Genomic DNA, 27059 nt, shown 5'->3' on the forward strand with positions numbered 1-27059 from the left:
CATCGGCAGGCGGACTCTCAACCACTGCGCCACCAGGGAAGCCCTTCAGTTCTCAATTTTAATGACACTTCCTCAAAGACATCTTTACTGACCTTTAATCTAAATTCAGTTTTCCAAATACACTCTTTCATTGCCTCTTGCAGTGATTTTTCATAGCACTTGTCAGTCTGTGACTTTTGTCTGAATATCTGTGACCTTCCTTAAGTCTGTAAGCTCCCAAATGGCAAAAACTATTTATTTTTTAACCACTATGACCCAATTCCTAGCACAATTGCTGGTGCATTGTAAAAAAAAAAAAAAAAATTTAGTAAACATTTGTGGCGTATATACGTTTATCACCATCTCTATTTAGAGAACACCTTGAAAGGTGGATATTTTCTCACAGTAAACCTGAGCCTACAAAATAGGAAATCAATCTGTTTCCTTGGTTCAGGGCTGATTTTTATTCTTGGTCCAGCCCAAGGTGACCTAGCAGTGAGGGTCTCTACCCACAAGGTGGCAGCACCTGCCTGGATCTTAGTTCTAAATTTTAAGGCTTCAGCCAAGTTTTCAAGTTTTATGTTGGTAGGAGATTTGGCAGAATGTGGGCATTTGTAGGGAAAGAGGAGAACTTGAAAATTCTAGAATTATGGAAAGAAGCTTCTGATCCCTTTGGTATACATTTCTTACTGCCTCAAGAAATTTGAGGGGATGCATTAGAGGCTTTAGAAAGGAAAAATTGCAAGATTTGGACCCAATAAGATATGGTTTTGAATCCCAGATCTACCACCTACCAACTCTGTGCCCTTGGGCAAGTTACTTGATTTCTTTAAGCTTCTGTTTCTTTTTCTGTCAAATGGAAATTTTGATATCTACTTTCCAGGAGTATAATGTAAAGTTCCTGTCTCATACTAGGTACTCAATAAATGCTAACTATTGCTCCTCATCTCTGAGGTATAAGGCCTTCCTCACCTAGCAGCTACTTTGAAGGTTTCAGTTGAAGAATCCTTCAACAGAAGTTGAAAGTCTAGTGCATGAGTTTAGAGGTTGCTCTGCCTCAGCTATTTAGGGAGTGCCTGTGCTTGTCTTTTATTTGGGTTCTGAGATTAAAATAGCATAGGAAAGGGTCTTCTGACCTACTCAGAAGACAGGTGCACAGACGTATGTACCTCTTCATCATATTTGCCCCCATCAGAGACAGTTTTAGGGTAGATTTCCTGACCCTTATGCTGGTTTAGCTCTATTTTTCTATGTTGTCCCTTAAAAAAATACGAGTCGGTAATAGGTGCAGTAGTCTGTACAGCAGAGATGGCATATGCTTCCTACTTTCCTCTCCCAGCCCAGAACAGGCTTCAATAGACTGCACTCCTCTTTCTCAAGGAGCCTGGATGTGACTCAGAATGCTCATCATGGAACTCTGGAGAGCCACTGCTAGTGAGTTGGCCCTGGCTTGTGAAATGAATCCCATTTATATCCATGCCCTAAAGAATTGAATCAAGTGAGGCAACAAACAGAGTGTCTTCTCTAGGCCCTAATAAAAGGGGAGCTTTTAAAATTTTTCAAATTCTAATGCATTGGTAGGTATCATTGCTATATAGATAACAATATATAACAAAGTGGTAACAGTAAAGGACCGTGACTTAAATTACATCTCTTTCCAGAGAATACCATGATATACAGTGTTGCACTTTCTTACTTTTCTCTAGAAAGCTAGCTCTGTCTAGAGATGATCCATCTTTAAACTTATCCAGAGGATTTTGTGGTACCAGAACAAGTAACTTTGCAGGCCCCCCAGAGGACTGCCTCTTAAGGCAGGGGCCTTAACCCAGGCTTTAATGTCCCCTAACCAGTGAAGCATTTCAAAGAGAATAGAGGGTTTGAGAAGCCAAAAAGCCTCAGATTTGGATACACATTCATTTGCTCAGCAAATACATTTTAAACGCCCACTGTGTGGCAAGTACTACTCTAGGCACTGATTATGCAACAAAGAACAAAAGAGACACAAACTCCTCCTGGAATTTGTATTCCAACGGGTGGGTTTGCAGTGGTGGGCTTTACCTCCAGCATTGTGCAGAGATGTGCTCACGTGCATTCCCAGCCCTCAGATGTGTTCTGTGCCTTAGGACTTGAGGACAGCAGTTTTTTCATTGTTGATTCTTTTTCATCTGTTTTCTCAAGATGAAGAAATTAAGGTTCAGAGAAGAGAATTAATTTTCTCAGGGTCACTTAGCAAGTAAGTGGCAAAGGTGAATCCTGATCCTACATCTGTTGACCTGAATTTAAGTTTTGGCCATTGGAGAGCTGGAGCTTCACAGCAAATGGGGCTTTCCAGTTGTTCTATCCATTTCATTCTCTTGTTCAGCACACGTTAACTGAGTACCTCGTCTGAACTATGGGCAGTGTGCCATTTTAGAAAACTACAAGCATCTTGTGTGTGGTAACACTTTGGTGTCCACGGCAATGTTTCTGCTTTTCCTGTTAAACTCATTGACACACATGAACCTGTTCTGCCCTGCAAAGATTTGAACCGAGCTAAGAACAGCCTGCATTCCCTTTCTCTCACCGTCTTGTGTCTCAGGTTCGAATTGCTACAGAAGGAATCAATGGGACAGTGGGTGGAAGCAAATTGGCCACGAGACTCTATGTAGAAGTCATGCTTTCCTGCCCATTGTTTAAGGATTATCTGTGTAAGGACGATTTTAAGGTAAGAGAAATTGAAAATAAAGGATTGAGAGCCATTTGCTTCTGCTTCGGTGCCTCTTCCCCTTCCAGGCTATGAAGAGGATCACTGTAGAGAAGTAAGCAGTGCTGGACAGAACACCCTTTTCTTGCTAGGTCCCGAGGCAGTGCAGGAGGAGCATGCTCATTCCAGTTCGTCCACCATGTCGCCACGTGATCATGGGCCTTGGTCTCCTTTTTTATAGAATAAGGACGTTACAGCTTATACATTCTGTAAACTCTCAAACTTAGCTGTGTTTGTTCATTTGAGAGACCACCTGGCTGTATCAGAGGATCATTACGTGTTTAGTAAACCTGGTGGGATCAGATCAGCACTTCACACCACACAGGGAATAAAGCTATTGCTCTCCCAAGAGAGCTGCTTTGTTGGAGTGACTTTATGCATTAGCATCATGGGTGATAGAGGTGGTGGGAAATACCTTGCTAGTGTTAGTGCTGGTGATGATGATAAGAAAAGAAAAGGTCGTAGCTCCTGAACAAAAGCTGGGATGTAATCTTACATGTTGAAATTGCTCAGTGGTGTTTCAGTTTTATAGTTAAATGCTTATTGCTATAGAAACACTTTTTCAATTTGACATTTCTGCACATGGTAGATACACAATAAATAAGTGCCAAATATAAGAATTATATCTGTTGTGTAATAATAGGGTAGCTGAAGTATTAAGAAACCTCAAATTAGGAACAACTGTTTCAGTGGGAAAAGGGAGTTAGAGTGTAGAATGTTCCAGATAATTTAAATGAATAAATATCTTATACCTGGAGATGGGAGAGAAAGACTGTATTCTGTTTTGTTTCTCATTGGCTAGACCAGCAAAGGAGGAGCTTGCTGTTTTCCAGAATTGCGTGTTGGTGTGTTTGAAGAGATTGTGCCCATGGGGATCAGCCCCAGTAAGATCTCCTATAAGAAGCCTGGTATGCTTGCTTTAAGAAGAAACATTTTCCTTTTCTTCATAGGGACAAATCTTAATATAGAGACAAATGTGAAAGCTAGACATTCTGATCAGCGAGAGTTGTGATGAGTTCTCTCTTCAGAATATCTGTGGGGTGGCTAACACTTGGGTCATTCAGTGCTTAAACTGGTTCTTCTCTTTGGTGCTCTGGTGATTGGAGACTCACTGCTTAGAATGACTTGGCTTAGTTATTCTTTTGGTGATGGTTTGGCAAGAAGTTGTTTTCTTTCCAAAGATAACAATCTGGAAAGAGTGTAATTATTACTTGTAAATAGTTCATCAACTGAATAAAACACAGGCTTTTTGCTACAGGAAGCAAGTGGCTTTCAACACCAAAGCAGTTTGTTTGCAAGTGCTCTAGAATGTTCTCTTTGCCCCTCCCTCACGGGTACCGTAGATGGTTGAAAGACATTTGTTTGGCTGGGTGTTTTGGTTTTGTTTTACTTTTTACTATGAAAAATTTCAAACATTAAAAAAAATAGAGAAAACAGTACAGTGAACTCCCGTGTACCTCTCCTGCAGCTTCAACAGTTATAAACTCATGGCCAACTTTGATCTATCCCCACCCCCTTCTCCCATCCTGGATCATTTAGAAGAGAATCCCGATGTCATGTCATTTCATTCATAATTATTTTAGTAGATATCTCTAAAAGATAAAGGTTTTTTAAAAATAAATAATTGTAAAACCATCATCACATCTAAAACATTTTAACAGCGATTTCTTAATGTTATCAAATATCCAGCCAGTGGTTAAAATTCCCAGTTATCTCATACTTTTTTAAGTTTGTTTCTATCAGGATTCAAGTAAGGTCCACTCATTGTGATTGATCACTATGTCTCCTAAAGTCCCTTTTAACCTAGAGATTCACTTCCATCTTTCATTTTCCCCTGCAGTTTATTTTTTGAAGGAATTAGATCATTTTGCTTATAGCATTTCCCACAATCAGTATAATGCTGATTGCATCTACATGGGATGTTCCTCTGTCCTCTGTATTTCCTATGAACTGTAGTTAGATTTATAATAGTGCTGTCTAATAGGAATATAATGTGAGCTACAATGGAATTTTACATTTTCTAGTAGCCACATTTTAAAAAGTTAAAGGAAACAAGTGAAATTAATTTCAATAATACGCTTTAATGTAATGTAGCCAAAATATTATTTCAACTTGTATCCAGTGTAAAAAATTATTAATGAGATATTTTACTCTTTTTTTTGTATACTAAGTCCTTGAAATCCTGCATCTACGTCACCCTTATTACAGCACATCTCAAGCCACATTTCAAGTGCCCATTAGCCACATGTGTCTAGTGGCTACCATATTAGATAGCTCATGTCTAGAGACTTGATCAGGTTCAGGTTTGATTTCCTTTTTTCTTTCTTTCCTTTTTTTTCCCCAAATCTACTTCATAGGTAGTATTGTCTCCTTTCATCAGGAAACAGAAAGGTCTGGCTGGCTCTATGTTCATTTTTTAACATGTATATATTTAAAAAGAAGGCTAAGAGTTAAACCAGAGGGAAATGAGAGTAAGATACAAGCATCCGGGAAAAGAGACTCATGTATGAGGAGAAAAGGGCCAAAAAGGGCCGTGTCTGCTTAGTGTTCCTACCTTGGCAGGAGGCAGGATGACCACAAACAGCTCTTCGTTGGCGCTACAGGACCTTGCTCTGGAGCTTAGGGGAGAGTGGGCTCCAGGCAGTGCTTTGCTGCTTTCATTTGAGCCAAGTTGTTTGGAGGCACTTCTTTTAAGCACTTCATGTGAGTCTCTCTCTGCTCAGGCCTCCACAGGGCCAGGAGAGTAGCCACAGTAATAGCAGCAGCAGGAACAGGCTGGGTTCCCTGCAGCTCCCTGTAAGGAGAAGTCTTAGCAGATATCCATGCTTCTTATCACAGTTTTGAACCTCCCTTTCCACCCCGCTGTTTTGGTGACTGTGTAATTATGTGACAGTAACTTATATAAAATCTGGCCTTGTTACATTCTCCCTGCAGTCCTAGGTTAAGCAGGTAGGAGTCCAGATTCCTTGGCCGTGCTCTGGGTCTCCAGCCCGACCTGGGTACCCAGCAGTTTCAGGGGGTGGTTGGGATTCACCCCTGAGCGGAGCTGTCAGGCTGTATCATGAGTGGTGACTCAAGGACCAGAGCACCCCCCACCGTGAGGTATGGTGGCCAGATTCACCAGAAGTTCCTCACAAACTACGGAGATGTCTGGACCCTAAAGATACAGGAGTATTTCTATCCTAGAGAGGAGAGAAGGCAGAGGGCCTCACCGGACAGGTTCTTTCCTTTTAGAATCCTTGCATGTTACTTATCTTCTTCATCTCCTTTCTCTCCTCCTTCTTCTAGCATTTCATCCTTTTCTCTCTTTTGCCTTCTTTCTCATATTTCGTTTCTGCTGTCAGCCCCTCCCGCCCTTTTCTCTTTTACTCATGCACACAAACTTAGACACACTCTTCTTACTCTTTTGTATTTTTAAAAAACTTATTCCAACTTTGTTCCATAACCATATGCTCACACCTGCCCGTGCCAGGGTTCTTAGCCTCGGACTTGATGTTGGTATAGAACAGTTTATAAAGCCTGTAGTCAAGCATATACATGCCCAGGGTCCTCCATATACAGTGACAATAGAACACTGGCCATAACATGGACCGGAAAACCCACATGGCAGTTTATATCCCTTCTGTCTGGCTTTTATTATTGGGTTAGGCCAAGTATGAGGATGCAGAATTCTCTAATTATTTCTAAACTGCCAGGTCTCTACAGTGCTCATCTTAGGAGGAGGGAGAGTGAGGATACATGGAATTACTAAATTCTTTCATTATGATCATCAGATAGTGTCATTTTCAGACATAATTGTAATTATGAGAGGAAAGGTTTAGGTGGGGAGAAACAAAGCAAATGGAAGTCATCGGGCTAGGCCACTTGTAACTGGGTTTTGTTTTTGTTTTGTTTTAACTGATTTTTTTGTTTGGTTTTAGGAATCCATTTATCCCCAGGTGAATTTCATAAAGAAGTAGAGAAGTTTCTGTCTCAGGCAAATCATGAAGGAAGTGATACTATCCTACTGGACTGCAGAAACTTCTATGAAAGCAAAATAGTAAGTAAGAACCAGAACTGAGTTCCCACAGCATAGCATGTTTCTGAAGGGGACGCTGTGCGCCCACCTGTGGCTGAGTCAGTGGTTCTCCTCCCACTACTAGCAGCATCAGAGAAAACCCAAGACTTCAAACTCAGAATCTGGTGAGAAAGTCTAAGAAAATATGGATTAAAGACATCTTGGCACATAATGGACTTTCTGGCTCCCATATGCCTACCCCTGACATGTGTCAAGGATCTTGTCAAGTTTGCTTTGGGCAGCCTCTCCAGTTCCCCTGAGGTCTCTGGATGGGTGACCCACAGCCCACCAGCCTTGTTTCTAAGTTCCAGATTTTGAAGTTTGAAAGGCTAGCGTGTGGGATGAAAACAGCAGGGAGCAAGTGCTTCCTTGCCAAGGCAGGGGTGGGGAGTGGTGTTTGACGCAGAAAGAAGCTTTGTTCTTACCAGGTTTGTTTTTCTGATCATTTTCTTTCTGCTGCGCCTATATTGTAGGGACGGTTCCAGGGCTGCTTAGCCCCAGACATCAGGAAATTCAGTTACTTCCCTAGCTATGTTGATGAAAATCTAGAACTTTTCAAAGAGAAGAGGGTGCTGATGTATTGCACTGGGGGCATCCGTTGTGAGCGGGGTTCAGCCTACCTCAAAGCCAAGGTGAGTCACCACCCTTAGGGCACTGCAGGCATGGAGGTGAAGAAGGCTCCCACAGCGTGTGTGGAACTTTCCAATCCCTACCTTCACTCCCTCTCCCACGCCCAGCCAGCCAGGGATTTATTCTCCCCAGCATAGAGTTTCTAAGTATAAAATCTGAAGTTCTTAAATCTCAAGATGTGAAAAGCACTCAACAGTCTTAGAGACTCATCAAGTACAAAAGGGAAAGATTAGTTAATATCTCCCTTTTCCTAATCCTTTTGCTTGATCCTGAGGAGAGCAAATTCAGTAACATTACATGTCCTAACAGGTGTCTTCCTATATTTAGGGAGCAGCAAAAATAGTTGGGCTTCCCAGAATCTAGAGAGTGAAGGCCCTGACTGCTGTCCTCACCCATCACCCTAGTAGGCAAGATCTGCCAGTTGGTTCCTTGCCCCCTTGGTCAGCAGTTCTTCAGTGTCCCGCAGGGGGAGCCAGGAGCCCCATTCCGGCATTCCTACCACATGCTGCTCCTCTGTGGAGCTTCCTACTGGTCTCTGCTAGTCTCCTCAAATTTCCTTTTGTGTTTCCACACATAGGGAGTGTGCAAGGAAGTGTTCCAGCTCAAGGGTGGCATCCACAAGTACCTGGAGGAGTTTCCTGATGGTTTTTACAAAGGGAAGTTGTTTGTTTTTGATGAGCGTTATGCCTTATCCTTCAACAGTGACATAGTGTCAGGTAGGTCAGCACAGACTCAGAACCTAAATTCATGATCAGGCACATCCTCTGTATTAACCTTCTGGAAGACAGACCAGTACCGATTACTTGAAGAATAAAGCAAGGGAAAAGGAGTACATAGTACCACCATTTCCTAACAGAGTTGGAGATACAGCAGTGGAGCAGACAGGATTTGGAATGGAAAATAATTTTATCTTTAGTTTCTTAACCCCTCCCTAAATACAGTACTTCCTTCAATTATGAATGTAAGCAGCAAATTAGTAGTATTAGATGTACCTGTGACTTTGTTATCACTAGAAATCACAGTATTTTCATATATTACAGCTGCCATGAATATTTCAAAATAGCATTTATGTTCATCATTGCTTCAAAATGGAAATAGTTATTAGGCCCATCACTAAGTCTTGTTATAGAATGTGTTAATAAGTATTTTACTGTATCCCAGACTTTAAAGAATATTTCGTTATTTTGTATTTCTATATAATTGGTTTCCTTTGTGATCCTATGTATTTTATTTTATGCATTGTAAAAACATTTTTCTAAGACAGGATAGTCTTCACTAGACCATCAAGTAAATTCATGGCACAAGTTAAAGAACCCCTAATTAGACGGTCTGTGGACACATGTGGTATGCACTTTCGAGTGGTGGGTGGGGCATTCCAAGGTGGGAGCTGAGCCTAGGGCCAAGGCAGGAGGTAGGGGTGGCTACAGGAAGCCTGTGGTGTGGCTGTAGTTTGGAGTCCACACTAACATATGGTAACAGATGAGGGCAGTCAGTAAAAGAAGTATGTAAATAATCCTTAAGAAAAATGGATCCTCCCCCTGGATGCCACCATTTTGAACGGGAAAGATCACAGGCAGACAACCCTAGTGGCTGTCAGAATTTTCTAGAACTCCTGTGATCAGGGGCTGAGATTGAATTAACACTCAGATAATGAATAAGGTGGGAGTCTGATTTCCTCTCCCCTTTCTTCTTGATCTTTTTATTTGTTTTAATGGTTTTATATTTGTGTCTTATTGGAAGCAACTTCAGATCTCTTATGGAGCTAGATGGAGCAGAAAGGGGAGAGAGAGGGCCCAAAGGTAGCTTAGATAAGGTAGGTAAAGAGACTTGAAGAATGATGTTATCAATGGTGATAGGTCAGCAGGGAAAAGGGGCCGAGAAAGTAGATAATGTGAGTTTTAGGAGTTGTGTGGCCAAGTGTCCCCTGGCAAAAGCAGGAGAACCTCAGGCCTGGGGAAGAGGAATGTGGACTGCAGAAGCCAAATGTCAGTGTGGGATTATCTGTATTTCAGGCGTGTTGTCTCCCAGTGCAAAAGGGAATGAGCTAAAGGAAAAAGACCATTCAACAAAGGGTGGTTGGCCAGCTTTGGACTAGTTAATGAAAGAGAGAAATGTTACTACCTGTTTTCTAAATGAGAAAAAGAAAAATGGGTCAGTGAATGCTGGAATCAGAATTCTGACAATTCCCAGAAGCAATCTCCCCCAAAAAAGGTGGGGGTGGGGGGACCTTGTCTGTTAGAAGACAGGAGACTTAACACTATTTAGAAACCTTCCTCAGACCCAAAAGGATACATTAGATGCTGATGAGCTAAGGGTTATATTTAGGAACTGGAGAATTGCGTCTACGTGTGCATATGGTACGTATGTGTGTGTGTGTGTGTGTGTATATGCCTGTGTGTGTACACGTGTGCTCATGTGTCTTTATAACAAGGCTTTTCTTTCTTCCCCAGAATGTTCATATTGTGGGGCCCCATGGGACCAGTATAAACTGTGCTCCACTCCCCAGTGCCGCCAGCTCGTCTTGACCTGCCCTGCCTGCCAAGGACAAGGATTCACAGCCTGTTGTGTCACGTGTCAAGACAAAGGGAGCAGGCAGGCTGCAAGCCCAGCCCAGAGCAGCTTTAAAGAGGAATGCGAGTGTACAGCCCGACGGCTACGCGCACCCAGGGAGCTCTTACAGCAGGGGCGACTCCCTGCGAGCCTGGGGCCCAGGCCAGGTGATGATGAGGATGGGCCATGCTTACATGAGCGGCCCCATCTGCCTTTCCCCAAGCCTTCACAGAGCTAGGTTTGGGGCGACCATGTATTGGAGAATATTAGGGCTGTTCCAGCAGAGAAACAGGGAAATTTAGTGCTGCCAGAGCCACCATGGCCAACTGGTCACCATGTTGGCCACCTGTCCTTCACAAGAGGAGGGAAGAGGGAGTTGGCTGCTGACCTCTTACTGGAGACATTCTGACTCAGAAGATGCTAGAGCACAGAAAAAGGTGAGCTGTGTAGGATCCCAAAGCTGCTGAGGGAGAGAGCCTTGAGCCTGGTGACCAGGTCATGCCCTTTCTGTGCCATGCAGCAGGGCTGGGAGTAGTCATTTTGCTTATCAGCAAACCTGTCTGTCCTGATGGCAGAATGTGAAAGCTGTGTCCCTGGAAGTGGACTCCTTGGAACCAGGCCCCTTAGGTCAATCTGCCATCCACCCCTACCCTTCTCTCTTCTCTGCTAGCCTCAGAGCACTAGACCAGGATTTGAAAACTATGGCATTTGGCCCACCTCCTTCTGTAAATAAAGTTTTATTGGAATAGCCACACCCATTCATTTACATATGACCTATGGCAGAATTAAGTATTTACGAGAGACATTATGGCCTGCAAAAACTGCAGTATTTCCAGGCATACCTTGGAGATGTTGCGGATTCGATTCCAAACCACCGCAATTAAGTGAGTCACACGAATTTTTTGGTTTCTTAGTGCATATAAAACCTATGCTTACATTATACTGTAGTCTATTAAGTGTGCAATAGCATTATGTCTAAAAAAACAATGTACAAAACCTAATTAAGAAATTTTATTGCTAAAAAATGCTAACTATCATCTGACAATGCAGGGTTGCCAGAAACCTTCATTTTGTAAAAACCGAAATATCTGCGAAGCACAACAAAAAAAGGTGTGCCTGTACTATCTGGCCCTTTACAGAAAAAAACTTGCCACCCCTAGTCTAGACCAACAGCTCCTCTGATGGAGGAGATGGTCTTAAAGATGTGGTCCACCTTCATGTTTCATTGGTTTGGTTTCTGTGAGAGATTTCCTCTGCTTTCCCCGACACCCACACTCTTAGCTCTGAAGTAGTCTCTTTGAGAGATTCACATTAGCTCGATGACACTGACACTTGGGCAGTAGTTTTTAGGTGAACGCCTCAGAATACAAGACATTCTGTGTGAGGTTATTCAGCACTGCTGTGGTGGTTTCCCAGCCTCTAGCCAACATGTCCGGCGCATGTCCCTGGCCCACAAGTCCCAAGAAACACATGCACAGCCATTCTTAGACCAGCAGATTTAATATTATATTGCAGTTTCCAGTGATGCAGAATACAGCTGCAGTTGTGTTTCAAGGAGAAGCCGAGTGGGGCTGGCCGTTCCTGCAGCACGGAGCCACTCCTGGGCCCATCCGCAGCCTCAGTAGACACTCCTCCATAGTGGTGAGGCCCTGGCTCCACCTCTGGTTACCTTGTACTGTCCCATCATTACAGTTCCGTGTGCAAGACTTTTCCTTTTTTGCCAAAAACCTCTCTGCTCAGTGCTGTGCAGCTTAGTCTGTGCTCGTCAGCTCTTTGGCTTATCCTTTTATCATAAGATTTGCGGAATCACTCACGAAAATAACTCCCCAAGCAACAGAAATACTAGTTTAACTGGCACCGTGGTATATTAAAAGGCACAAGGGCAGCGTGGCTTAATATTTTTGCTGGATCCTAAGAGATGCACGTGATATTAAGGGATCCGGCAGAAATGCCAAAATTACATTTTCAGAATAATCATCTTGGTGGTTTGGCCAGGTTTCCTAGTTCTTAAATATCTAGATTTTCTTCACCACTGACCTTTGGAGGCTTAATTTACAGGCATGAGATCAGTGGTGACTTGTCTAAGAAGTGATGTGATAGGTAGTTGAAGTCTGTAAGCATAAGCCATGATGGACTAGAAATTTGTCTCTCTAGTGACGTGCCTCCCATAAGGCATTGGCCCACTGTGCAACAGAGAAAGGTGTTTTCAAGTATTTGGCCATAGGTTTTCACATCCATCGTAAGGTTGGCATTCGATAAGGAAAAAATTCTTTCTGACTCCAGTATTCAATTGTAAATAAATCCCAGATGTTCATAAAGAACACCCAGGGAAATGTTTGTTGCCTGGAATTGGTTTAAAAAAAAAAAAAAGGACGGTTTTTAAAATTTGAGACTTCACCATTGGCTTTTTCTATCATTTCCTCGTAACCAGCTTAAGGAATCTCATGTTCTTTGATTCCTGGCAGAGCTCTGTGGCTTCAGTCTTTGTGTCTTTCTTGAGGGGAAAAAAATTGTGTTCTTGATCCAGAAATCAATTTAGCAACTTTAATCTTGAGCTTCTTAAAATTTAAAGGAGAATTAATAAAGAATGATGATATGTTCTGTTTGCTAAAGAGCTAAGATCAAATTTGTAATAAAATATTTTATAATGCTTTTAAACCACGTGGAAGAGGGTGCTGTTTGTTCATGTTACACATTTTAAATATACCTGAAACACCACACAGCAAGGTCACCGAAACTGGGCTCCTGGGGTTAAGTCACTGCTGCTCTAACATTGTCTTCAGTAAGGTCTGCCAGTTCGGGGGCTTTTTAGTTTTTAAATAATAACCGGACTGAACTTCTGTGACTAAAGAAAAACTTCACATTCACCATAGTTTATATAATTTTCACCTACAACCACTAGCGAACCTAACACCTTAGTGCATAAAGAACTGAACCACTACAGGGTTTGTGCCGGCATTTGCCTTCCGGTTTCCACTGCAGAACACAGCCTATCAGTAGAACACGTCCAGTTCAAAGGCGTGGTCGGCACCCGCACACACTAGACGCCAGTCCGGCACTTGGGAATGATGGGCCCGGTCAAGTCTGCCAGCCTCCTCTTCCTCACTGGAAAGGAATGGAGATGAGACGTGAGCCAGCTGTCCCTGTGCACCCGAACCACCACCGTGGCTCTGAGAGCGCCGGGAAGCTTCTTGACAACTTTGCTCAGCAAACTCTGATGTCTGGTGTTTTTAAAGGACAGCTTGTGAGCCTTCACTGAGAGGAGGGTCTGTAGTGGTGTAGATTCGTTCATAAAGTACTTCTAAATCGCTGGCCATACAGGTACAAAACCCACTTTATCCAACTCCGCTGTTGTCCTTTGTGTACAGAGGCCCCGCGGCTGAAGATCCTCACTCCGGTCAGATAAGATTTAAGTTCAGTCGATCTTAATGAGATCTTAACCTGCTGGAAACATTTCCCCTAACTCTTCCTGAAAGCTCTTGGCCTGCCTGTGTAAACAACAGTGTCTGCCCTGAAGATTACCCTGTATTATCTGTGTCCCCTTATGGTCAACCTTGACATTTTCCGGGGGGAAGACAATATAAGCCCAAACACTGTTCACATAACAAAGTAGTTAAATGTAAAGCATGAGCCAGGGGGCTGCAGGCTGGGGTCATTAGCTGACAGGATGGTTGGAGGGGCGGGTAGGGCTCCCTTTGTTACAGCAAAGGGAGAGGGTTCGAAACAAATTATAGTGTCTGCAGATGAAAACCAAGCAGCAAGCTAGATTAGCCACAAGAGAAAGGTCGGTCAACGACTGTGGAGCCGGTAGATGGCAGTCAAGGGGGCTGCCGGTGTGGCAGACGCAGGAAGCTATTGCGAGAGGAAAAAAGTCTGTCTATACTTAGATGTCTTCCAGTTCCTGAGCTGAGCAGGCAGACCTCAGATAGATGCTTACGGGCTGCAACCAGAACCGAACTGAGGCTAGGCGCTGGTGTGGAGGGGCGCAGGGGCACACAGGCTGCCCAGTCTGGGGCCTAAAGTTTAGCCTTTGCCTGAGCTCCTCCCCTCCCCTCCACCCACCTCGAAAGAACAATGAATGCAAATCAGTGGGCAGTCTCCTGGAGAGAAGACAGTGTGTCTGGCCAGATTTCTGGAGACCATCAGAATGTCCAACAGCTTGGGGGAAGATGGGGGGGCACAAAAACCAAAGCCCAAAGAGCAGAAGTTTGCCCAGAGTGACCAGAGGGTTTACATGAGCCAGGCTTGACAGCATCTCCACGTTAGCTGAACAAGCATTCATTACACCCCTTTTGCACTCAACCCCTCATTGGAGCCCCTCCAACAATTCTGGAGTGTCAGTGTTGTCACCATTGCCATGTTATGGATGAGGAAAGTATGGCAAGGAGCAAAATAATAAAGCCGGTACCAGACGGAACCAAGGCTTGTGACTCATCTGGAGCCTCGGTCCAGCACCTCCCTCAGTACAATCCGGCCCTGTCTATGTAGGCTTTACATACCCACATCTCATCTGGTTCTCACAAGGAGGACTAGCTCCTTTCCCCTGGAGAAGAGAAGGGAGCCAGGGTCCCTGAGGGCAAGCGGCAGAGCCAGGAACCTGAGTCCCCAGCTCGTGGCTCAAGGTACAGAAAAGGATCCCGTGCTGTCTCCCCCTACCTGCCCTCAGTATGCACACTGGGCTGTACCTGTGCGGGGTTCCCCTGCCACTGGCTTTTGCAGGGACTGCATGGGGAGAAGGGAAAGGCACCCACTTATTCAGGTTTTCTTTTTTTCTTTCCATTTTAATAATGAAGGAAATTGAGGCCAAGAGGGAAGTAACTTGCCTCAAGTCACAGTGAATAAGAGACGCAACTGGGAGCAGAAGCCAGGCCTCCCAATATCCTTCTTCAAATCACCCTGCTTTTTACATTCATTAAAGCAAACTCCTCCATGTTGCTTATCATTGCAACTGCCAGAGACTCGTTTATTGTCAGAGCCGGAAGGAATCTCGAGTCATCTGGACCAACCCCCATTCGAGGCTTGAGCTCCCTCCAACACTTCCCACCAAGCTTTACACCTCCATCATGTCTTTGGGGAGCATTTTATATTCCTTTATATTCAACAGCATTGACTGAGTGCTATGATGTGCCAAGCACAGGTACCAGAAATAAAGATTAACAGGGGACCAAGATATACCTACAAGAAATCTGATCAAACATCACAAGTACCCTGGTAGATCTCTGTCAAGTATGAGAGGCACAATGAACGAAGTGGTCAGATTTTCCAAGGACGGCGGGTAAGTTGTACACTGAATCTTAAACGATAAAGGGATAGATGGTGGGAAAGTACGGGGAGCATTAGGAGTAACAGTCCTCTAAAGGGAGGCTTTTGCCTGGGTCACTGGGAGGCACTCAGGCTACCTGGACCGGTTGGTATCAGTAGGGCAAGAGGATGGCTTGTTGGGGTGTCAAGAGATGAGTCTGGCAGGACCCCACCCAGAGAGGAGGTGGAGAGCACAGGTTCTGGGCCCAGACTGCCGGGTCCAGTCCCACTTCCGCCCGTGGACAGCGGGTAACCTTACCTACTTCTCTAGGCCTCTGTCTCCTTACTGTAGGATGGGGATGACGACAGCACCTGCCTCAGCTGGTTGTTGGGAACGTTACAGGAGTTAGTAAGATTGAAGCGTTCAGAGCAGGCCTGGCACGCAGTAAGTGCCATGTAAGTATCAGCTACGATCACTAAGGGACTTAGAAGCCATGTCAAGGAGTTTAACCTGAGAGCGGTGGGAACACAGAAAGGGTTCTAAGCAGAGTGGTGGGACAAGCTTTGGGATGAGCGCTGCGTGAGATTGCCCGCCCTGGAGGAGCTAGAGGAGCTGCAGGGCCCGAGGACGTTTCAGGACGCCCGGTAAATGTGATGAGGGCTTGACAAAAGGCAGGGCAAGGTGGCTGGTGAGGAGGTGGCTGGCTGGGCTGGGGGTAGTGCATAGAGAGAGGTAGAGATTTCTGGCTTGAATGGCTGTGAGGAAGGTAGTGCCCTTTCCCAAGATGGTTTTGGGGGAAGATGATGAAATTGATTTGGGGTGTATGTGCTGTGTCTGGGGTGCCTGTTAGAAAGGTCTTCCTTGAGAGTATAGTAAAAAAGTGACTTTCCCAGGAAGGGATGTTTTCTGCTTTTAAACATGTTACTCTACCAGACAACTGTCTTAACCTGGAGGCTGCAATTCAGATTCCATTAAGTGAAGAGAGCTTCGGTGGCAGATTTACAGGACCTGAGTGCCTGAGTGCCAGCCTGGCTCTCAGCTATAAATAGTGTGGAGATCGGAGTCATCTGAGGTGTCACCATGGGAGAAGAGAGATGGGGGTCCTCGGCTCCTTCCTGACACCCCCCTCACCCTGGCACCCCGCTCTCTCCCATAGAACAATCTGTTAAGAGCCCAGGGCAAAGGCTGGGAAGGACCAAAGGCATGCCAGTCAGGATGGGTCCTGGGCAGGGCTGACCCATGGCCTTAGGGATTAAATGTCTCCCAAGGAAGAGCCCACCTGCCTTCACAGGCAAGCAAAGACCAGGTCCCGCAGACCCGGCAACGGGCCAGGAGCCAGCACAGAGGTAGGCTGGAGTGAGAAGGAAATCGGAGAGGCCCGCTCCCGTCCACACGGAGCTTGCCCGCTGCTGCCAGGCTGCAGCAGCAGACTCGGTAACAACCACGGTGGCTGGACCGGGGCCGGCAGGAGGCTTTTATGACAAACATATTCAGCTGAGAAACATGGAAGTCTGTCTGCTTCATCAGAGCATCAAGAGCAGGATGAAAATACTGTGTTGGAAAGAAAGTCAGGATTTCTCTTTTGCAGGAGGACGCTGGCGCACCAACAGAATTAGAAGTGTTTCTTTCACAAAAATTAGCGGATGGGTGCAAATTTGCTTTTAAAGCTAGATGTCCTACTTCACCAACTAGTACTCTGTTGCGTGCAGTCACCTAGATGATTCTGCTCTAATTCCTTCCGTGGGAAACCTCAAGGGAATAGCTGCACAGTTCCATGGGGTAACTCAGAGGCCCATTTTAATCACCTGTCATTCCTGCCCAGAAAACTGCCACGGTCCCACTTCACCTGCTTTCCTCACCAAACTCCTGAGCTTGGCGTTAAAGGCCTTTGGCTCACAGCCTCCCACACCTACCCAGCCCCCTTCCCATGAACACCCCATATACCTGTTCATCGTCCTGCCTTTGCCCATGTTGTTCCCTCTGCTTGGAATGCCGTTCCCTCCCTCCTCTGGGAGCTCCTGTTTTTCCGTCCAGGTGTAACTCCCAGTAATAGTTCCTCAATCCTTTCGGAAATTCCTGTCTCTCCTATCCTGCATACTGGGTCCTACCACCTTGCCTTTGCCTACACCAGCACCCCTGCCAGGAAGGCCTCCTGACCTCCCACACAACCTATCTCTTCCTTGCAAGGCTGACTCAGGCCCACACCCACCAGGATGCTTGGATTAACCAGCCTCTGTCCTCACAAATCATTTGCTCGCTTTGTTCAGATACAGTTTGCAGGCCTTCTTGAATTTGGGGGCATGATTTTGAGTCTCTTCTCCCATAAAAGTTTGTAAAGGTTCTTGAGTCAGGGAACTAGCTTTCTGCTACCCCTTATGTCACTTCGCACAGTCCTGGGCACACAAAAGATGCTCCCAAAGTGCTCACTGTAACTAACAACGGGTGTGACTTGACTGAGCCACTGTCTAGAAGGACAGTCCCTCCCGGGCCTCAGTTTACCCAGAAGAGAATTGGAGGGCGGAGCCTGAGGTCCCGTCCGGCTCTGGCATGCTGGGCTCCTGCCATAACCTCAGCCAAGTCCCTGGTGATAGGAATTGGGTCTGGATTTTGGAATCGTAGACTCTCAGGACAGAGAGTCCTCAAGGGCCATTTCTTCTAGCCTCCAGCTGACCCTGGGGTCCCCCCTACAGCACCCCTGACTCTAGTCATCCGGAAACTTCTGTCCCTAGAAAGAAGTCCTCCAAGCCATCTTGCCACTGGAAGACCAAAGCTGGATTAGCCTTGAGATAGGCACCGAGGGACACATAAGAAGCTTAATCTAAGCTGAGAGAGAAAAAAAAAAAAAGTGAGATTACTGCATATCAGAATAGAACTCAAGGCTTTTAAGTGCTGGTTCTGCACCCAGATCACAGCTGGGCCAACAGAGTCCAGGTTGCAGGCCTTCCTCAACAATTCAAGGTAGCTATCACCTCTGTTACACCATGATTAATTCTAATTCTTAGTTGTTTGTGTTTGCTCTCTTTTATTTCAAATAAGGACACTTCAGATAAACCAGGACACCTGACCAAGTGTGGGGTTTTTTGTTGTTTTCGTTTGTTTGATGGACTTTTCTAGATCTGCAGCTCTAGGAAAAAGTAGCAGCTGGAGTAAGCAATGAATAAATAGCCTCTTAAGAACAGGAACCTATACCTTCAACAGCCAGTGCCCTATAGGACTCTGACAAATGTTTGTTGAATTGAGGAGCTCTGTGGTTATCTATGCATAGGTTCTGTGAGTACCTGCCTGGTGCATACAGACTTACATACTCATCCCCATTCTTCTAGGCCTTCCATGTATTAATCTAGCTTCAAATTCATCACAGGAAGTGACATACCTGAACTCTGAGATGTGCTTTAGTGTTAAACTCCTTGCATTTTACTGAGTGTTAGAAACAAAAAAAAGAAACACATTTAGAGCAGGTTTGAATTTGATGAAAAACTCACTGAAGACATCGTCCTTTAGAAATATAGTTATTTCATAATTCAATCCCAGAAAGAAGCTTTCTTCTTTTTAAAAAACTCATCATGCTTCCTTCTCTTCTGACAAGAATAATGTAACTTGGTTCCTCTTCCTCCTGCCTTGATTCTAGGAAACTCACAGCTGAATACAATGATCAATTAAGTTAACAGACCTACTCCTTGTTTTTTTTCTCTTATTTTCCTATAGCCTTATCAGACATACTCCTCTTTGGACACTCTATCAAGTTCTTTAAGCAGCCAGCAGGAATACACGTGAGAAATAACCAGGCATAGAGCTTGAGAACACTTAGCATCTGGAAGTAAGTCGGTGATTGGTCTCCCTTTGTGTTCAACTGACTAGTATTTCTATTTGGTGTTTGCTCCTAAGAAAGATTGTGACATTTTCTTTCTTTTTTTTTTTTTTAAGAAAAAAATACAAACTATGTTTTTAACTGAGATTAAATGTAACCTGTTTTACTTTACTATAAAGTCAGCATTTTCAACCTTTACGTTAAAAGCAACGTGAAGTCCCCTAGGTTTGTGGTGTGGGTAGTAGGGCTGGTTGGTGGCCTTGGGATCTGGGGCTTGGGCCACACTGTATGATCTGGAGAGGACTCTGGGCTCCAAAAAGGGTATTCAGAAGAGGAGGAGACTCCGTGTTGGCTTTGTGCCTCCCACGTTTCATTTCACCCGGCTAACACTCTGAGGGTGCGCTCTGGGTCCAGCCCTGTGCTCAGCTGAGCTACCTGCAGGGTGGAGGGCCTGGCCTCGGCGCCTGCAGGCAGGGCGCTCGCGTCTAGTCAAGGGTCTAGGGGGGAGGCAAGGCGCAAACACCGAAAACAAGGGAACAGGATCAGCATGAAAACTGGGAGTCAGGCCCCAGAAGAGGACTCCTTGGGGAAGGCGGCAGTGGAGTTTTCCCTGCCATACCTCCCATGACAGGTGGAAAGAATGACAGATGGAAAGAATGACAGGCGGCGGGTAGGGTGCATATGTCCACTCACCAAGGTCGTTGTTGTTCATCATCGCGTTGGACGCCCGCAGCCGGGGCCCCTGCTGAGTGAAGTGGTAGCCGAATTTGAGAAGTGTTGCATTTTTTTCCAACATGCTCACGATCTCCATTTCCACTTTGTTGCCCAGGGGCTGGCTCTTTGATCAAGAAAAGAATGCAGTCACCTCTCACTCATTTGTGCAGGACCTAAACCTTCTCTACATGCAGAAACCCTGAGTGGTGGGCGGGGATTTTAATACCTCCCTGTCCCCACCCACTCCAAGAGTGGGCGGGGAGGGTGGGGGCGCAATGGAAGTTTGGAGAAGTTGAAAGGTCACACAGCCATATTAAAAAGTAAATATACTCTTAAAGAGGTTTGAAAAGACAGGAGCTAGCCAGGAGCGAATGAGCTGAGATTCAAACCCAGGGCTGCTGGACACCAAGGACAGATCTTTCTACTGCTTCACAGCAGCCTTCCTAGAATATTTCAGCAGGAAGGACCTTCACATCATCTAGTCTCAGGGAGATTTAAAAATCCTACAGCCCAGGCTATCCCCCATACTAATTAAATCAGAATCACTGGCTGCGATGATACTCAGGTGTCTGTGGTTTTTAAAACTCCCCAGGTGATTTCAATACACAGCCAGGTTTGCTAGCCAGTCCTTTAGCAATTTACAAATAAAGAAACAGGCCCAGAGAGGGAAGAGGATTTGCCTAAGGTCACACAGTAAGTTGGGACTGCCAGAGTTAGCCTCCTAAAGCCTCACTCTGATCATGATAGTTCCCTGCCCCCAAATCTATAGTGATCATCTGACAAAGATGAAAAGGAAAGGAAAGGAAAACATGATAATACACAGTGTTGGGAAGGATGTGATGAGGATATTCATCAGTCTCATTTATAAAAGTGGGGATAAAAGGGAAACAAACATTCATCAAGAGGGGGTTGCTCCAATAAATGATGGTTCAGCTTTATAGTAGAACATGGGCAGCTGTACAATGATGGTGCGAATTGTCAGTTCCAGGCTGAAAAATATGCCATGACACAATACTGAGTAGACAAAGCCTAGTGACAAAACGGGTCATATTTATGTAAAGTTACCTCTATTTCCCATATACATACATATGCACTGAAAAGGCCTGGGAGCATATTGGTGGTGGTGGAATTTGGGGGAGTTTTTGTTTTCTTCTTTGTATCTTCCTGTTTTGTTTGTGCTCTGTTGTATCTTACCGTATTGTTTGAGTTTTATGTACAATAAGATACTAAAAAGTAAATATAATCTTAAAGAGGTTTGAAAAGACAGAGAAGGCAAGCTAATATCATATTTAATGATTAAAGACATTCCCCCTTAGAGCAGGAACGAGACAAGGAAATCGTCTTGGATGTCAATTAGGTAAGAAAAAGGAAGAAAAGTCACCATATTGGAAAGGAAGAAGCAAAACTATTTCTATTTGCAGATGACACAATACTGTATCTAGAAAATCCTAAGGAATCCACAAAAAACCATTAGCACTAATAAACGAGTTCAGCAAGCTTGCAGTGTGTAAGATCGATATACAAAACCCAGCTGTGTTTCTATACACTAGCCATGAACAATCCAAAAATAAAATTAAGACAATAATTCCATTTACAATAACAAAAATATTTAGGAATAAATTTAATAAAAGAAGTAAAGGGCTTCCCTGGTGGCGCAGTGGTTGCGTGTCCGCCTGCCGATGCAGGGGCACCAGGTTCGCGCCCCGGTCTGGGAGGATCCTCTGGGAGGACCCCACATGCCGCGGAGCGGCTGGGCCCGTGAGCCATGGCCGCTGAGCCTGCGCGTCCGGAGCCTGTGCTCCGCAACGGGAGAGGCCACAGCAGAGGGAGGCCCGCATACCACAAAAAAAAAAAAAAAAAAGAAGTAAAGACGTGCATGCTGAAAACTATACCACAGCATTGTACGTTAAGGAAGACCTGAATAAACAAAAAAAACACCCCATATTCACGGATCAGAAGACTTAATATTGCTAAGATGGCAAGACTGCCAAATTGATCTAAAGAAGCAGCAAAGAGAAACACACAACCACCTCCAATCACTTCCCACTGCCAATAACTGCTGCCATTTATTGAGAGCTTACTATGTTCCCAGTGCCTTGTGCGCAACTTTCAGGGTCTCAGTTCATTCAATAACCCAACAGGATAAGCCCCGCCTCCTCTTCAGCCTGGCACTCCAAGTGCTGCAGTTTAGTCCTTGCCTTTATTTCCTCTCTCAGTCTTTACTCAGCCTGGTTATCCCAGGGATGGGGAGTCTGGTACCTGATACCTCGTGCAGGCAGAGGTCTATTTCTAAATGTTCATGTGCCCTCCTGCCTCCATGTGGAATGCCCCTACCCTCCTGTACCCACCTGTTGGTGTATCCTTAGTGCTTTAATACCCATCACAAATGCCCCCTTCCCCACGAGACCTTTCCTGATCCTTACCCCTGGAAACCATCCTTCCCCACTCGACACTCAAGTGGCCCACTGTATGTCCCTCTCTACTCCCGGCCCAGTCCATCTGCATTACTGGGTCACCTGCCTCCACAACTGTCTCTCCAACTAGACCTGTGTTGTTCAGTACAGCAGCCACCAGTTGCATGTGGCTCTTTAACTTTAAATCTTTTTTAACTGACATAACATTATATTAGTTTCAGATATACAATATAATGATTCGATATTTGTATACATCATGAAATGATCACCACAATAAGTCTAGTTAACATCCCTCCCCATACATAGTTATCAATACAAAAAAAGTGTTTTTTTTCTTACAATGAGGACTTTTAAGATTTACTGTCTTGGCAGCTTTCACATATGCAATACAACATTATTAACTACAGTCAGCATGCTGTACATTACACCCCCATGCCTTATGTATTAGTGGAAGTTTGTACCTTTTGACCTCCCTCACCCATTTCACCCACTCCTTATCCCTCACCTCTGGCAACCACCAATCTGTTCTCTATATCTATGAGCTTGGTTGGTTTTGCCTTTTGTTTTTTCTTAGATTCCACATATAACTGAGATCATATGGTATCTGTTTTTCTCTGTCTGACTTATTTTACATCACATAATACCCTCTAGGTCCATCCATGTTGTCACAAATGGCAAGATTTCATTCTTTTTTATGGCTAAATAATATTCCATTGTATATATCACATTTGCTTTATCCATTCATCCATCAATGGACACTTAGGTTGTTTCTATGTCTTGGCTATTATAAATAATGCTGCAATGAAATGGGGATACATATATCTTTTTGAATTAGTGTTTTCATTTCCTTCCGATAAATACCCAGAAATGAAATTGCTGGATCATATGGTAGTTCTATTTTTAATTTTTTCAGGAATAGCCATACTGTTTTCCACAGTGACTGCACCAATTTACATTCCCACCAATGATGCACAAGGTTCCCTTTTCTCCACATCCTTGCCAACACTTGTTAATTCTTACCTTTTGATAATAGCCATTCTAACTGTGTGAGGTGATAGCTCATTGTGGTTTGATTTGCATTTCCCTGATGATTAGTGATGTTGAGCAACTTTTTATGTACCTGTTGGTCATCTGTATGTCTTCTTATTCAGATCCTCTGCCCATGTTTTTTTTGTTTTTTTTTGCAGTACACGGGCCTCTCACTGCCGTGGCCTCTCCCGTTGCGGAGCACAGGCTCCAGACGCGTAGGTTCAGCGGCCATGGCTCACGGACCCAGCCTCTCCGTGGCATGTGGGGTCTTCCCAGACTGGGGCACGAACCCACGTCCCCTGCATCGGTAGGCGGACTCTCAACCACTGCGCCACCAGGGAAGCCCCTCTGACCATTTTTTAATCAGATTGTTTGGGGTTTTTTTAAACTTTAAATTTAAGTAATTAAAATTAAATAAAATTTATGTGGAATCTAAAAAATAATACAAATGAATATATATAGCAAAACAGAAACAGACTCACAGATATAGAAAACAAACTAGTGGTTATCAGAGGGGAGAGGGAAGTGGGGAGGGGCAAGATAGGAATAGGCGATTAAGAGGTAAAAACTACTATGTATAAAACAGACAAGCAACAAGGATATATTGTATAGCACAGGGAATTATAGCCATTATCTTGTAATAACTTATAACGGAGTATAATCTATAAAAATACTGAATCATATTATACTGGAGTGTAGTTGATTAAAAATGTGTTGGTTTCAGGTGTGCATCGGAGTGGTTCACTTATACATGTGCGTGTATCTATTCCTTTTCAAATTCTTTTCCCATTTAGGTTATTACAGAGTGTTGAGTGGCGTTCCCTGTGCTATACAGTAGGTCCTTGTTGCTTATCTATTTTAATATAGCAGTGTACAGGCAGTGTACTTTAAGGCACCACACCGTAGGATGTTTGTAAGAAACAAAAATGGAGTTTGCCCTTGGGTTACTCTCTTTCAAGGCAAACAGGGAATAATAGGTTATACATATTTATCTTTCCGTTATAAACACACACACGCGCACACACACACACACACACACACACACACACACACACACAAACCCATCTGTTTGGATATACAGATGTTCTCCTAGGCCAAAATTTTAAGAAGAACTGATTGTTAAAGTTATTGAGTGTGAAAGTGGGCAAGATTTTTCAACTGTATTATTATAGAATATATAGAAATAAAATCCAACCTAGAAAAAAAAATACTGAATCACTATGTTGTACACCTGAAACTAATATAATGTTGCAAAGCAACTATACTTCCTTTAAAAATTAAATAAAATTTAAAATTCAGTTCCTCAGTTGCATTAGGCACATTTCAAGTGTGCAAGAGCCACTGGCTAGTGGCTACCATATTGGTCAGTGCAGATACAGAACATTTCTATCAACACAGAAAGTTCTGTTGGATGATGCTACCCTAGACTGTGAGCCCTTGGAGAGCACACAGTACCCTGTATCTCTAGGGCAAGGTCAAGGAATTGAATTGATTGGAAAAAATAGGAACAGGATCAATGCACAGCAACCCGGGAAGGTTGAGAAGACACATCAGCCCAACACCCAAATGGACAAGCATGGAACCGCAGCTGAGACTCTTGACAGAGAACTCCTCCCAGGTACTATGAGTTCACTGGAGCTTGCATGGGTTCAGGTGGGGCTTGGACTGCTGACTAGGGCAGGCAGAGGGACGATGGTAAGATTCCACCAGCCTATCCGGCAAGGCTCCTGAAAGGGCTGGGAAGAGCCCAGGCCTGTCCTTGAAGGAGCCAGCACAGCCCTGGGCTCTGGCCGGCTTGGCCTGGCAGATGATATAGAGACTGTCTGAGACCCCAATCCACTTCCTTTAGCGTCTTTTCAAAATATGACACACATTCTCACTGTCAAATATTGGAATGAAAAGTGAGAAATCCGGCGAACTGCCCCCACACGTTGCCCGTGTCTTCACTGGGGCAGGGGTCTTGTTTTCAGGCCTCATCTGTGCTGAGGGGCAGGGAGAGTGCTCCACGCCCTGCGGGTCCTGGGAAGGGCCTGCTGGAGGGAGCTGGGGTTGCCGGGGAGGAGGGTGAATCAAGACGGGCGGAGAGCCGCCCCACCGTTGGCACAGGGCCGCCAGGGATGTACGGGGCCTGCAGGCACCCCATGTGTGCTGCCTGCTTCCTGGGCGCCGGGAGGGTCTCTCCTGTCCATCCCTAAATGCAGCCTGTCTGGAAGCTGGGCTCCTCAGTTCCAGCCCAGCTCTGACACTAACTTGATCCATGACCTTGGCCCAGGCTGTCCCTTCTCTGACCCTCGGTTTCCCCACCGAGGGGTAAAAGGAGGGCTGGACTAGGTGTGTCTCAGTGCCCTGGGCTGCAGTCAGCCGCCACCTCCCACCCCAGCCTCACTGCCGTCCCAGGGCGACTCCAGGCGGCAAGAGAACATGGCCTGGAGGTAAAGAGAGCCTGGCTGAGTAAATTAATTGCCCCAGAGTCCTATTACTGAATATGTGTCCCGAGCCAGCCTGCGAGGCTCCGTGTCACCCCGGGCAGAATGCCCCAAGTCCCTTTCTTTGGCCGTATAAGGAGAAAGGAGGACAGAGACTCTGACACAGGTTGCAGGTGCAGGGGCTGAGGAGAAAGCTGCGGCCTCCGGAGACCCTGGTGACTAACCAAGAACGAGGAATAAATCCAGCGCCACTCACCACCTCCTCTTTGCCATGCCGCCCAGAGCCCAGGCCTCCCGGCACACTGCTAGAGGTGCAGGTGGCGTCCCCAACCCCGGGCCAGCAGAGCCCCCTCCCCAGACTTCCCTCAGCCTACTCCTCCCCCACCAGGCCCCCATCCAGTCTGTAGACTCCAGGCTCCCAGGAGCACCTCCCCACAGGCCCCCTGCATCTGGGCGGTCAGAGCCCCCTCTGGTCTCCTGGGCCCGGATGGCCTCGCCCCGCCCCCAATCCTCTCCTATCCAGCCGGGAACCATCTTTGCAGAGCATGACTCTGACTGGTGCTGATAACAGCCCACAGACCACTTCCCCTCGAACCACCCATTCAGAGCCCTTTGGGCTCCTAACTCCTTTTTTCGCTTTCCTCTGGCGGTCCCATTAATCTAGTTTAGTTTAGATGGGCTCCACGGCTTCCCCCTCTCTTTCTCTTTGTTTGTGTGGTTCCCTGCACCTGAGGCCACGGCCACCCTCTGAGATACTGTCCACCCTATGGGTTTAATCTCAAATTCCACCTCCTCCAAGAAGCCCTCCCTGATGCCTGCTCCTGACGGAGATTTCTCCCCCCAGTGGCCCACTGTCTGTGGCTTGCTGGGGCACCCGGTTGGATGGTCAGCTGTACACTTGTCCGTCTTCTTATCCAGTGTGGAATCCCTAGAGGGCAGAGCCAGAGCCTCATTCACACACAGAGCCCAGCATAGCCCTGGGGTACAGCAGGCACTTATCAAACACTGAGATGAACTGAAGAAAGATGCACCTGGGATGGGGTGGGGGCAGGTGGTGACCAGTGCTCTGGCCTGGCACCAAGGGAAAGGGACAGCTGAGAAAATCCAAGACCCACACACAGCTACAGTAGGATTCAAGAGCCCAGACAGGCACAGTTCATGGACTTTAGAGTCACAAAGACGTGGGTTCGAATCTTGCCTCTTTTACTTATTTACTGTGCGACCTCGGGCAGGGTACAGAGCCTGCCTGGGCCTCAGTTTCCTCATCTACAATACTGGGGTGGGTTGTGACACCTACTCACAAAGAGTCTTTGCAAGCATTAAATGAGATAATGGATATATGGTACCTGCTCAGTATATTAACTCTTAGAATAACGTGTAAACTCCCTAAGTCACCTCCCGAGTAATTATAAAAGTGAACAACTTCATAGTTTGCATCTCTTATCTCCTTAGAAGTAGAGATCCTTA

General features: G+C 45.3%; 2 protein-coding genes across 5 annotated transcripts in view; one reads left to right on the forward strand and one right to left on the reverse strand.

Moving 5' to 3' along the window:
- Positions 1–12536, forward strand: part of TSTD2 (thiosulfate sulfurtransferase like domain containing 2) — a 25546-nt gene extending 13010 nt beyond the window's left edge. For all 3 annotated transcript variants that reach the window (XM_028493781.2, XM_007110594.4, XM_007110596.4), the window contains exons 5-10: positions 2558–2683; positions 3525–3630; positions 6643–6761; positions 7253–7411; positions 7987–8125; positions 9860–12536. In XM_028493781.2, coding sequence (XP_028349582.1) covers positions 2558–2683; positions 3525–3630; positions 6643–6761; positions 7253–7411; positions 7987–8125; positions 9860–10197 — 987 coding nt within the window. In that variant the 3' untranslated portion in view covers positions 10198–12536. The remainder of the gene's footprint in view (positions 1–2557; positions 2684–3524; positions 3631–6642; positions 6762–7252; positions 7412–7986; positions 8126–9859) is intronic.
- The window catches only part of TMOD1 (tropomodulin 1), an 85006-nt gene that overhangs the window by 11985 nt on the left and 45962 nt on the right, over positions 1–27059 (reverse strand). Inside the window, exons 8-9 of one of the 2 annotated variants that reach the window (XM_024126155.3) lie at positions 19703–19847; positions 11441–13064 (exon numbers count right to left, since the gene is read on the reverse strand). In XM_024126155.3, coding sequence (XP_023981923.1) covers positions 13000–13064; positions 19703–19847 — 210 coding nt within the window. In that variant the 3' untranslated portion in view covers positions 11441–12999. Of the gene's footprint in view, positions 1–11440; positions 13065–19702; positions 19848–27059 lie in introns of those variants that run through there. The other variant, XM_028493786.2, reaches the window with a different exon arrangement.

This window comes from Physeter macrocephalus, chromosome 9 (assembly GCF_002837175.3).
Source record: "Physeter macrocephalus isolate SW-GA chromosome 9, ASM283717v5, whole genome shotgun sequence".
In the NCBI taxonomy this organism is placed as follows: domain Eukaryota; kingdom Metazoa; phylum Chordata; class Mammalia; order Artiodactyla; family Physeteridae; genus Physeter; species Physeter macrocephalus.